The 13,986-nt window shown below is 45.4% G+C and overlaps 1 protein-coding gene across 1 annotated transcript; it reads right to left on the bottom strand.

Annotated features, from left to right (window-relative positions):
- Positions 1–1,125: 1,125 nt before the first annotated feature.
- irs2b (insulin receptor substrate 2b) lies at positions 1,126–13,697 on the bottom strand. The gene is made up of 2 exons (XM_031734559.2): positions 10,096–13,697; positions 1,126–3,564 (listed from the first exon to the last, which is right to left on the bottom strand). The coding sequence occupies exons 1-2, from the start codon at positions 13,418–13,420 to the stop codon at positions 3,560–3,562; spliced, it is 3,330 nt and encodes a 1,109-aa protein (XP_031590419.2). The 5' UTR covers positions 13,421–13,697; the 3' UTR covers positions 1,126–3,559.
- Between the last annotated feature and the right edge of the window lie 289 nt (positions 13,698–13,986).

Genomic DNA, 13,986 nt, shown 5'->3' on the forward strand with positions numbered 1-13,986 from the left:
TTATTCACATGCACCCGCAGGGCAAGTATGCAGATGATATTCACAAACAAGTTCATTGACTTTGCATTATCTTACTGTAACTGGGATTTGCATACCTTTATCTTGGATGCACGTGCCAGTTTCCCGCATTGCTGCGAGGTTTTCTTCCGCCTTCAGCGTTTCCAACACACAGCAATAAAAGCCTGACTGTTTTTATTTCCCCTCTCCTTCTCACCTGTGACAACATGACTCTTGTGACAGCAAAGAACAGAGGAGAAAGACAGAGGGACAATTGGCCTGCAGCTTTACGCTTTATCCCTTCTTTACTATTTAATGAGATAAAGTACAGTCTTTAATTAAACGTTAGGAGCAAGTCAAGCAAGAGGGAGAACAGGAGCAATGAGCACTTCGGTGATGGATGAGATTTGGTTTACAGGGAATAGTGTATGTCACACTTTGGTCTCTAGGATTTTGCTCTCATTAGCCTCGTAGCCTCTGCTTATGCTGCTGGGACGAGAGATCTACCTTCAGGCTATCGTTCTGTTTCTGCCTCTCTCTGTCTACCTGTGCATTTCTCTGTAACCCGCCCCTTCTTTTGAGCTTTTTGACTTGCTCTGCAAACATGTCATATCCCTACAACTGCACAAACAACCACCCCTTCCCTTCCAGACACACGACTAGTCACAGTAGACAATCAGACCTATTTCTCAGCATTAATTACCCATTTAATTAGCAAATCTTTGAGAATGTATAATCTGATAGCATATGGCTGAGGGTGAGAAATCTTTCTTTTACCACTGTGTCATTCATCCCCTCCCAGTTCCAGGGGGGCTGTTTCAACATGCTGGTCTAATTACCATAGCTGGGGGTGGGGACTGGGAGGCAAGCATAGAAAAACAATAACAATGCTAATGCTGGAGGCAACACCAGATTAGGCCTACACCCAGTTTCTGACTCAGTCTTTCTCAATAACAAGCAAGGATTTACACACACTCAGAGAACATAAGGGAAGAAGTGAGATACACAGTATCCACTCTTCACTTTTCTCATTTATAATGAGCTTTTCCTGCTAAACTGGCAGGAGACATCCGCGCAGACAAGCGCTTATTCATGCAGGGTGTGAAAGAGAACAGCAACAGAGAGAAATAGCTTTCTTAAATATTATTTATTGCATGTGTCTATAAAGAATCAGCACAGTCTAAAGCAATGAACTAAGTTTAAATTATCATTTAGTAGTATCACAATGTGCATGATATGAAATATTTACAATGAAAAGCCACAGCAGGGTAAGCCATTGCCCATATCGTAACCTTTAGATGCTGAATTAAAAACTGGAAACATTATCCAAATGCAAAAAACACTGCTCAAAACACCAACAGGCTCGATTAGCAAAAACAAGCAGGAAAAAGTTTCCGTTTCAAAATCGAAGGAAAAAAATGTACAAACAGCAAAAATTTGAATTAAGGTTTAACAAACATTATTAACAGTATTTATACATTTGGTTCGTCCTTGTAAACTAATTTCTTTTTAAAAGTGTAAATATTGCATATAAGCCATTTGTGGTGTACCTAAGTATCAAGAATTAATTATGTCAAGTATTATTGATTTCTTTAAAATCTTTTTTTTTCTTGTTTTTGTTTTTTAGAATTACAGCATTAGAAAATGTCGTCATAGTGGCATCCGCTTTACAAGACCATCCCATATCGGTTTTTAAAAAAAAAATCAAAAATCAAAACCAAACCATCCTGGTTAGCGTTATAACTTAATTAGTGCTTCTGTTGTATCAGAAAGTTCACTCAAATATTTAACTATGTACATTAAAAACAACATAAGTTATTTAACTTAACACTCAAAGTTTCTCAGCATTTGCTTACACGTTTTCGATGTAACGCTGCGCTATTTACAGTATATAGGCAAAGGTTAAGTACCTGTGAGTTCAGATAAATAATAAGATACTTCCCCTGGTTTCTTTCGTTTATTCGGCTTGTGTCTGTGTTGTAGTTCCCATTCGGTACCTCTGCATGTTTCACTGTTGCTGTTGTTGTGTTTGTCGGGTTGCGCGCTCCCAGTCTCGGAACACAGCATGTACTACATTCAGTGTGTCCTGTGTTACAATCTAGACAAGTTTGTAAATGCAAGACCATGCAGTGGAGGCCATGGATTCAAGCTATTGAGTGGCTTTTTGAACAGCCAGTTAGACTGAGTCCTGCAGCAGTCCTGCATGCACCACATTGCTCAGTGCTGCCTGGCGTGGTGTGACAGAGCTCCACAATGAGGCATCAGGTGAGAAAATGTGAGACACTGGGCTGTCCAGTCGCTCTGTATAAATAACTTCAAACATTCACGTTTCAGTCCCTTGTCCTGACAGGTGTGCAGGATATTTTAGGTGAACGGCGGGTGAGTTGGTGTAGTGTTTAAAAGGTGCTGAGACTCTTACTCAGACAGGCCACAGATCACATGATCAGGTCCAGGTGGACCTGGCTCATGCTGCAGTTACATTTGTCACAGCTGCATGCATTTGCAATGCAATGTCACCTATTTCTCTAACATCCTCCAAGTATTATTTTAGTGTGTATGAATCCTCCATTTAAAGGTACAATAATAAATATATTACTCTGGATTTCTAATACATAATCTAGTCATAAATGTGGGGAGAGAGGGAACTTAATCTCAGAGAGGTCGTCTCTCATTCGGCTCTAATGAACATTCAGTCTCTGTGATGATCAGTTAAATCTTTGATATACTGCGTGTTTAGAGGTCCAACCTAAAAAAAAAAGAAAAGAAAATCCATCAGGTGGGGGCTGATGGCTGGAGTAAGGCTTTGGATCGGTGACTTTTTAAAAAACATTCACCTTTGAAAATAAATATTTTATATATATATAGAATTCTACTGTGTAACTTGGTGCTGAGGTAGGGTTTATTTGTTTTTTAGCAAATGTTACCTTTGATTTTAAATATGTTCATAAATGCCGTCTCTTTTTGCAGTACAATCTGTTTACAAATTCTCACACATTTCAATGAATGCATACACCCATACACGATAAATAAATAAATACATGTCATCTGTATGCATGAAGGGTTTTGCGTGCATGTTTGCGCACGCATGCTCTCCAAGTTTGGTTCACAGGTTTTCAGGTGTGAATGTCTGGCAACTACTGGTTGAAGCCATTAGAAAGCCAGTTGAAATTGTATAATTGATAATAACAATACCAGCGATGAACATAATATACTGCAGGCTGACGTACCTAGACACATAGTTACCTAACTATGCTTAGAATTGAAAGTCGGTTGTTAGTTTTCTGTTTGTTTGTTTGTTTAAATCTAGCACTACAGCAGCAATGGCACCAGAATGTTTAGGTGCCACAAAAAAGGAGGGAGGGTCAAATGTCCGTGTTTCCATGGCGATGGCCGTCCCCGTAACCCCCAGAGGCGGCAGAAGGGTCAAAGGACATGGGCTACAGCGCAAGGTCCAGCTGTCGCTCTGGCGACCTCGGCATCTGGCTGAAGTGAAATCCTACATTCACAGGAAGAAGAGGAGGAGGAGGAGGAGGGGGGGCAAGTTGGGAAGACCCATCAGCCTTCATTCTGAAAGAAGAAGAAGAAAAGACAGTTAGTTTCTTATCATGTAATTTGTAGAAATGAAATGAAATATAAGTAAATAAGATTTCCAAGTCAATATTCCCCTCAGAAACTTAATTTAAGCGTGTACATACAGTATGCATCATTTATTATGTAGGACAGAACAATCGAGGGGAGGGGAAGGTCACTCTGCTACCAAGTAAGGAATGAGTGCTCTTCAAGAGGCCTGCTTTCGTGTATGAGTATGTGTGTCTGTGTGTATTCCTCAGCTGGTAGACACTCAAGTGGCAGGTGCTTTTACGGCAGGGGAAAAAAAAGGGAAAGTGGCATTTAGCACTGTGCAGCTGAAACAGGGGCGTCTCCAGTGATAGCAAACGTCACGCCAACAACACTCCCACACACTAACAAACAGGTATTCTTAATTGCTCCCACACATACCGCAGCTATATACTTTCAAATACCATGAACCCAGAGTCTTTGAGAGTGTTGCTTTTCTCCCAGTGGAAAGCTGCACTGACCCTTGCCCCTGTGTACATGTTTGTGAGGTTTCATTTGCATGCAGAGCTATCAAATAGGAGCGGAAGTCTTGGCTGGGTGACCCGCACACACACGCAGAGACACACACACACACGCAGTCTGTGGCTGCATTTCTTCCCTCATTTGCTGTCTCCCCTCTCTCTCTTCCCCAGTCGTGAACAAGAGCCGTTTTCACAAAGCTGGATGTGATCGTCATTCTCTAAAACAAACCTTTCATTCAGCCCTTGCAGCCCCCCTCCTCAGCTATTCTCACCGTAAACAGGCACACGAGTGTTCTGGGCTTTTTTCCCTATACATACTGGCTATAAATGTAAATTGATGCTGATCCTGATGTCCAATCAAAAGCTTTAAAAAAAAAAAAAAACTAAACTGGAAATGCCAGGGCACCTTTACTGCTGCTCGGGGACGTCTGTGATGCAAAACTGTGGAACCACTGAGTTCATTTGAATAACAGAGGAGATGATTTCACTCTTGAGGCTACCTGGTGCTGAGCGAGCTCTGTGTCTTTATCGCCACGGGTGTCAGAGGCAGAATACAGTGGAAAGGCCGTGTTGGGAAGGGGTGGAAAAAACACAGTAACAGAATCAACCTGACAGAGAGGAACGGGAATGCAGTGAGGTCATGGGACCGATGGACCATAACAGTCAAGTGTGTGTGCGTGTATATGTGTGTGTGTCTGTTTCTGGAGGGGCTGGGCCAGTCGACGGCCTGTATAGGCAGGCACATAGGTGAGAATGACTGAGATCTGCCGGGAAGGAGTGTTGAATCACTAACAGCTCAGATTAGCAACCAGGTGTAGCCATGAACATAAACACACTTCCTTGTTTGTGGACAATCCTGCAAGTGCATATAGGGACTGCGCAAACACACATTTTCTGTTCGAAACACACCATTTAAATAGAATCTGAGTGAAGAAAGCGTGGGTGGGCAGGAAGATTTGGGGAGGGGGATGTTATTGAGAGAAGAGGACAGAGGTCTAATGGGGGAATGAACCCAATGGCTTCTACCCCTCCTCTTTTTGGAGCACAGACACACATTCCTCCGCCCCTCCCAACAACTCTTGTCTGTGCCCCCTGTCCCAACCCACACACACACACACAAGCACACACACACACGCACACACACACACACACGTAGACTTGGGCTCTGTTCATTATTTATTTAGTTCTCACAGGCTAAATTTAGCTATGCTCCATTCAGGGATAAGACACACACACATACACACAGGCATGTATTAGCAGCCTCCTCTCTAGAGCTTCAGAGTCAGAGTAAACAAGTTACTCTGACTGTAACCACCACAGACTTGAGTAGCTTGATGTTGTCAATGAGATAAATGAACAGGCTTTAAAGGGAACTACTCCAACTGCAACTCTGAGCAACATTCAAGAGAAAGGAAGCGGACTGCAAACTGCTGTTTTCGCTTTTATCGTGGGGTAGACTGGAAACGAACCTGCAGACAAACAAGGAGAGATCAGCAGGCTCAGATCTGCTCTGTTTACATTCCTGCCCTGCTACCTCCTCTCTAATCTTCAGTGAACAAACACTGAGTGACTGACTTCACCTCTGACCTCCCACACCTTCATCTCACCAGCTAAACAACAACAAAAAAAAAGAAAAACAATGCTCAGCTGCAATCCAGCTGACTCACTATTGCATACAGAGCTATGGCGTTCCTCATCGTGTCGCATTATCCACTTGCAGCAGTTCACACGGATTATTGATTAATCTGGCAATTAGTTCCTCAGTAAATCATTTGGTCTACAAAAAAAGGTGGAGGGGAAAAAACTCCAGAAGCAAATCAGTTTCCCTAAGCTCCTCTGACACATTTGGATGTTTTGCTTAGTATGTCAAAAATGCAAAACCATTCAGTTTACGGTTACCTCGAATAAAATAATAATAATAATAATGATAATAATGAACAAATCCTCACAGCTGAGAATATGAAACTATGTGTTTGTGAATTATTTCAACTGCTTAGTTATAAAAGCACCAGAAAAAAAGCTTATATAATTAAGCTTTTTAAAACATAACAAAACTTAGTGTATGACTATCAGCTCTACAGAAGAGCATTAATAAAGCAAGTGGGGAGGTCAGAAAGTTGGGAAAGAGTTCATGAGGAGCCGGTCTGCTTATGACTGAAAAAAAAGGGTATAATTAGCTAGCAGCCAAGACTAAACTCACTTAATATGCTTTGTGGGTATAATTACGATAAAATGTCCACTCACAGTCACAGTGTCTCTTCCTCTACATTAAAAAAAACAACAAAAAACCAAGCTACTAAACAATGCCTAATCCTGACGTGAATGTAATCCTTCTTACCTCCAAGCTAAAATGAGGATACGGGAGGTTAACTTTGTTTTCATCTAGCGCTAGAACATCCCGCCCTAGTTTGCTCAAAGAGTTATGTATCAGACAGCCTGGAGCGCTGTTCATGAGTGTCTGTGTGCGTATGTGCGTGGGGAGGGGATGGGAGGAGTGTACAGGACAGGTGAGGACAGAGACTCTGGGTTCCTCAAAATGCTGCGTGGAGCCAAAAACCCGAGTAAAGCTATTCTCTGTGCACTTTCTACAGGAAACGCTTTATGTATATGATGATTCTCAATTAATTTGATCAACAACAACAAAAATGTCAGACATGAAGATGTCATACTTTTCCACCAGCTCATAAACATAACTGAGGCCTAAGGCTATAACTGTTTATTATTTTTATGACTAACTCTTCTGTCTCATAGTGAAAACAGTCACCACTGTTTCCCAGAGCCACACATGACGTTTTTAAATGCACTGGAATTAACAAAAAAAGCCATAAAAGTCGTAAAAAAACAGCAGTATTTATGTAATGGATTTCCCCCGAGCAGCAAGAGAAGTAAAGTGTCTTGTCAGCTGCTCTACTCAGACATGATTAGCTAATTTTTTTAGTGCATTGTTAGGTAATCCTTTATGGCCTTCAGCAATCAGACACGGCCCACTGAGGTCGCAAAACAACAGGAAAAACAAAAGGCCTGTGAACGCACCAATATGGAGAAGGTGTGTGGCGTGGGGTGTCACATGATTACTGAAAACAAAAACAATGCTTGAAGAGAGGAAGAAGGGATTTGGGTTGGGGGAGGGATGCATTGGATGAGGGGGGGGGGGGTTGGTGGCTCCTTGAGAGTGCTTGGCCACGCCCACAACCTTCTCCTGTAGCCGTCGTAGCAGATGGCAGCCAGTCATTAGCGTATTGTCACTCTCCTCTGAAGGGCCAGATAACCAGTGAGCACTGCTTGGCGAGGCAGGTGCAAACCCCCTGACCCCACACCCACACCCAACCCCTCCACCATCTGCTGATGCCTGTGTGTGTGTGTGTACGCACATGGGAGAGGCACACAAAGTCAAAATGTGTGTGTCTGTATTTTGGGGGGGATGCAGGGGGGTCTGGGCCCACAAATGGAAAGCGTGAATCTTTCTCTGCTGTCTGCATTCATGCAAGACTGCTTACAGTCAGAGAGACAAGCACTCGATAAATGAGGACAGGGTAGGGAAAAGAAGATGGCAGGCGGATAATAAAGAGGCTTTTATAGTGATATGATAAGTGGCAGTGTAGATACTCTAAAAGTAGATATGAGGATGAGCCAAATAAAAGGAGTAAAAAAAAGGAGTGCACGTGCCTCTCTTTTTCTTTAGATTAGTGGTAATGCTCCGGTAACATCCCCCACTCACAAAAACTAGCCCAAAGTTCAAGAAGCTGACACTTGCCCAAAGCTTGCACTGAAAGCCATGCAACACACTGCGCCACTACCACCCCATTCTCTCTCTCTCGCTCCCTCTGTAACACTTGAAATACACAGACTCAACTGAGCCATATTTTAGGATTTTCATACAGAAAGTCAAGATCTTCTTGCATTTTTATAACGTCCTCCCTCCCCTTCACACCACAGTGCCAAATGAGGTGATTTCGTAATGTACCTGTGACAGCGTGATATACAAGCGGGAATGCAAACTATGGTTCACTCAGTGATAAGATGAGAATGTGGTAAAGCCTGCCATCTTGTAGTAAACAGACGGGCCCTATTTTTCCTCTCGTATCGGAATGTTATGTATTTGGATGCGAGTATCAACAACTTTCCTCGCTGTTGTAGCCACATGTACTAAAGTTACCAAAGCAAAGGCCAGCGGCTGCTTGTTGGGAAGGCACTGATCTTTCTATCATTCAGCATTTTTCTTCCATTCTTCCCTCTCACCCACTCTCTGCCTTCTGCCAGCAGCTCAATAGTCCATTTTGCTCTACATGAAAAACAAAACAAGTCAACCATCCATCACCATTGTTCTTTCACCTCCCTCCTTCCTCCACCCCTGCTCCTCTAGCCTTGCACCAAGGGTAAAAAAAAAAAAAAAATTCCCGGAACATAAACGTACCAGATCACAGCGAATTCTCACGTATACCTGTGGGTGCCTCAGGTGCACACGAGTCACATGTGTTCAGACAAGTCTCCTGTGTAAAAAAGAAACAAAAACAAACAAACAAACAAAAAAAAAACCCCAACAGCTCATTGGACGATTTGTGAAGTTGCTCATAATGAAAAAAAGAGCCCCTCCCCTCCCGATTTCATCCCAGCAGGTTGGAAAAACAAGTGAGCATTCACCTCTCCCAGCAACCTTTGCACACTGCCCACATTCCAGTCCTGAAACCCAGTACCTGACAATTGATAAACAACTGACTCACTTGTTTTTCTGGGGAACCCGATGACTTGCACCGAGCTCCACACTGGCTGCGCTCTCACAGCATGAGAGCCAGCTGAGACAAAGAGACAACTTAGTTGTGAAACCACAAACAGCAATTAAACTCTTGTATTTCACCATCAGGAACACTGACTCCTGAGTCACTATGATCTCAACACTGTGTATTTTCTTTAGAAACAACAGCAACTTCTGACATGTCCCTGCCATGTCATCCATCCGTGTAAATAATATTTTCATAACAACTCTTCTCCTTCAACTCAACGATTTTGCTGCTTATTCACACACGGCTCTCTGAGGTCTGTGCAACACACCGTTTCAGATTTACCAACAGCAAGTGCTTTTTGCCGCCTTCGAGCAGCTTCCATAGAGGCATCATGTGTAGCGCTGCATGCGTCACTGAATCAGATCAGATGTTTTTTTGAAACACTGACGCGGTGCAAAACTGCGTCACTGAGAGGGAACCAGGACAGACCATTCACATAAACGGAACAGCAAACGTGAAGGCAGATAACCATAAGTTTTTAAAATAAAAGCATTTCAAAAAAAGCAACGATGCAGAAAGATTCAATTTTAATAAAGGGGAGTTTGCGTCCTCTGGGACGTGGGGAGGGGAGGGAGACAAGGAGGCAACATGTTCCACAGAATGTGTTTGTTATTCGGCATGCCCCACCGCTTTTATTCAACCGTCTAATTCAGGGCTTTTATTTGAGAGAAAATACCCCACAGTTTTAAAAACAGGATCAACATCACACAGCCTCGAGATTTGTCAGCGTGTCCTGGGTGTGACAAGTAGGTGACTAATCCTGTCTAAACATTACAGCCTACACCCAACAAGCAATGTTGACAACTAGTTTGCTTCTCTAAGCTACTGTAGTTTACTACACCGGATTACATAAGTCTGTAGGCTGTTATCTCGGATATTGCAGTGATGGTCAGTCACAATTATATGGCCACATAAGAGCTTTCAAGAAAAATAAACAGTGTCAGCTTTTTAAGTCGCAGTGGAAACGACAAACTGACAGCAAGGGGCAGACACACAGACGCTCCTGCAGACAAACCACTGAGGCTGTTTTTGTTCTCTAGAGGTAATTATTATCAACTTTGGGACTGAAAACGAGCCCAGAAGTGTTGCAAACAACATTACGTGTGGCCTATCTCTGCAGAGTACACAGTTGCCCTGAGGCGGATCTCTATCCTACTCCAACCCTGACGCCACTCCCTTCATGAATGAAAATGCACTGAATGAATGAGTGTGTGTGGGACATGTGTGACAATGCTCACCTTTCACAGCAGCAGCAGTAGTCTCCTTAAATCCCAGGCTGGCATAGGGGCTAGAGTTGAAACCATTCAGGCCCCCCTTGCATCCACAGGCTGTCTTGAACCTCAGGAGATCATCACAGCCCCCTAACCGGCATCCCCCAAGGTTTCCCTCCATCAAGTTTAAGGCAATGTAGTTAAGTCCATTTTGATAGCCAGCTGACGTTTCCCTGCACATGGGACTGCTGTACTCCTCACCGAGTCCTTCAGAGCTACGAACTGTGCGAGATACGTTCTCCACAGAGGCAGAGCTGTGCCGTTTAGTGTCACTGGCAAAGGATGGGCACACGGGTGTGACAGTGGTGGTGGAAGAGAAGGTCTCAGAACTGTGACGACGACGTCCATGAGGGTCAGCCCGGATAACTTTGGCCCCCCTGTGTGGATCTACAACGGTAACAGATAATGAAGGACCTCCCTTGAGAAAAGATTCCACAGGCACAGGGGGCACCACATCTACTATGCTGCTCTCAAGGCTGAGTCTCTGGACACAAGCAGTAGGGCTGGTCGGGCGGGGAGTTGTGCATAGAGCAGGTAAAGGGTCAGGAGGACTAAAGGTCATCTCAGTGTAGTCGTCACTGACTGGACCAGGCTGACACTTAAGGCTTCCTTGCTGTGGAAGAGGATACTCCTCTACAACACCCCTCTTCTTTGCCTGTCCCTCTGTGCTTTTATCTTCCTCCACCTCCTCCTCTTCAACTCCCTGTGTTTCCTGCTGAGTGGTAACTAGACTATGGCATGTCAACAGTTCAGCTGTGTCTGTACAGTTAGTTTGGTGTGATCCCTGCTGAACCGTGGAGCTGACATCAATATTAGCATAGCCTGAGAGTGACCGGGATCCCGTCTCTGCGGTTACAGAGGACTCAGGGCTCTTTGACTCTGTGGTTGCGTTGTGGTTAACACTGCTAAAGTCTATGTTAATGTATTCTCCGGGGCTGCGTGGCTCTGAAGGAAGAGGGTGTTCACTCATGCATGGTAGTGTTTTGAGGGATTCCAAAGCCAGACGGGTAGGCCGACAGACCCTACTCCGGTGTACCAGACCTCCATCTATCCAAGCCACTCTGAGAGGAGATGGAGTAGAAGATGGAGTGGCTGGTCTTGCCACAGTGCCATTGGTTGCAGAGTTTCCTGAAGAGATAGGACAGTAGTTGGATTCCTCTTCTATCCGTTGTCTCTGTAAACTCATCACCACATACTGATCTGTGTCAGTGGACCCACTGCGCTGCAAATGTCCTTTAAGTGATCTTGGTAGAGAACTGCAAGAATAAGGCTGCCTGTGGCTTGGCGGGAGGCTGGGATCTCCTGTAGGACTTAGAATATAATCTGGGGGTGTAAGAGACACCTGTGTGTCAACAGGAGACATATTCAGGTATTCTCCATTGGTGAGCTTCCCATCGTTGCTGTCCACTGACATCTTAGTTGCACACCACATGGGCATGTAGCCACTGTCCTCCAGAGAAACACCCCCAGGGGAGTGTATGCGCGGGGCCAGCCCCATTGAGGAGGATTTTATATGAGGGTTGATGATTTGCTTTGGAGCAGATACACACATAGGGCTCATGGGCATGTAGGGGTCATCCTTAGACCCGGGTGTCAGAGGAGCCACGCCAGGCATCATGGGCATATAGCCACTGTCGCCTTGGTGACCATTTGAAGCAATCTGAACATCTCTGTAATCCTCCAGACTTATCCCTTTAGGAGACGCGGTGTGACACCTGCGAGAAGACTGACTTCCACTGGTGTATGTTACCCTCATAAGCGTATACTCATCCAGGGAGGCTGAAGATACTTGGGGGGGACCCCTCTGCTGACGGGGCGTGGTGAGGGAGTATGTGCGCTTTCGATACACCTTGTCAAACTCTGGTAACCACCGGTAACCATTCTGATTCTGACGCTCCATTACCATGTAGCCGTCAAGCTCACTGCCATCCCGGGAAGGGGGGGTGTCTGCTTTGAGGGACTCCGGAGTGTTGCTGCGGAGAGTAAGCGGTAACCTGAGGTCTCGTGCCTCCGCAGGGCTAGAGCCAAATTCCTCACATGATATAAAGCCAGCATCACTGGGAGAGCCTGAGAAGGATGCACTGCAGCTGGAGGGGCGAGGGGCACCGCTGTCTTGGCAGGAAGATGCATGGCCTGGACAAGCAGTGGTCACAGGTGGAGAAGGAGACAGAGGCATAGACATGGACTTACTATGCTGGAGGGTGGAAGATTCAAACGTCAGAGAAGGGCGTGCAGTAATGGTATGAGATCTGCTCAGCAGGGTCCTGTGGACCCCTGGGCTAAGGGGGCTCCCGGTGACTGACATAGTGCGTGCCATGGTGCCGTCGCCCTCGCTCGCAGTGCGTAATCGACACGAGGAGCATTTGCTCACAGGAGAGGTCGCAGCCATGCTGTCAGTACGCGACCGCCGGGGAAGCCCGGTCTGGCTCGGGGGTAGATTATTCAGGTGCCTCCGCGTGGGTACAGAGATGGGGTTTGTACCAGATGACTGGCTTTTGCTGCGCGGGCGGAATTCCGACAGCTCCTTCATGGCTTTCATGGCCTCCAAAATAGTTTCGTGAATGTTTTGAGCCACCACAGAGTCATCCGCCTGCATCCACAGCTCCCCCGGACCCGTGGATGCAGATCGGCCAACCTCTATGAAGAAAAAGCTGTCAGAGTGGCCGCACCTCCGGATATTCATCAGCTGCAAGATGACTGAGGCAACATCAGAGTTAAGCTTAACGAAGCTGATAGTCCGGCTGGAGAGACACAGCCTGTACACCCCTGTCAAATTTCGGCTCTGTCCGAGACCTTTAGATTTTAGATTTACTTGCCATACCTCCTTGTAGGCGGCGGTCACCGGTGTTATTACACCGTAGCTCGACTCGTCGTAGCCAACCAGCGAGGACGCAGAGTTAGACGCCGAGCCGTCATATACTTTCCCCTCTGCCATTAAATCCGTCAGCACCCGGTACCAGCTCTCCTGTTCCTGCTCGTTTTCCGTCGCCAAGGCAAAATACTCATCCTTGGTATAAAGAGCAATAAGATATTTGTATTTTGCGTCCGCTCTCTTGCTGATATTGAGACAGCAGTCCAGAGGGATGACTCTCTTCGGGGCCGATTTATTTTTCCATTTCTTCTCGCTCTCGTAGTATTCCAACCGGGCAGGGAAACCTTCGCTCGGCTCCTTTAAAACAAAAAAGCGCTTATGTCCGTGTTTCTGCTTTTTCAGGTATCCGCATTTCTTGATGCCGTTGTTCGCGTTACTGGCCAATAACGACTGATCACCGGCGTTCGGCGGACTCGCCATTCTCGCGTCCTCCTCTTATCAGACACAATGCTTCCGTTCCCTTTAGTTGTAAAAGAAACGACGCGCTTTCTTTTAATCCTCTACTTCCAGAGCCGGTTTCACGTTCATTCGTCTTCTCCCACAGCCGAGCGATAAATAACACATGTCTGCTGGTGTCCGGGCCGAAGAGGGTGAAACAACATGTGACGATCTACACATCCAGCTCCGGTTTTAAAAAAAAGAAGGGAAAGGAGACGAAAAAAATACGCACTCACCAACGGTGGGCGGTGCGCACTCAGCTCATTGGGTTTATTGGTGGAAAAGGAATGAATGCTGGAGTGAGAAAGGAAAGAGAGCGAGAGCGAGAGAGCCCTCCTACTATCACTGCCCTCTTCCGACTCATTTGCGTGTAGTCAGTTAGGACTGTAGCTTTATTTATAGCATCCCTATTCCTATGATCCATCGTTTGGCTTTAGTGTACGTTTTTTTTTAGCAGGATATAGCCCGGTCCCAACTACTCAAACGAGATGTCCCCGATTCACAAAGCCATCATTTGCGTCATTTAAGGCGTTACGGGGTGGATTACG

The sequence above is a fragment of the Oreochromis aureus genome, linkage group 16, assembly GCF_013358895.1.
Source record: "Oreochromis aureus strain Israel breed Guangdong linkage group 16, ZZ_aureus, whole genome shotgun sequence".
Classification (NCBI taxonomy): Eukaryota; Metazoa; Chordata; class Actinopteri; order Cichliformes; family Cichlidae; genus Oreochromis; species Oreochromis aureus.

Coding starts and splice junctions, on each gene's coding strand:
- irs2b (XM_031734559.2), bottom strand. CDS start 13,420: ATGGCGAGTCCGCCGAACGCCGGTGATCAGTCGTTATTGGCCAGTAAC.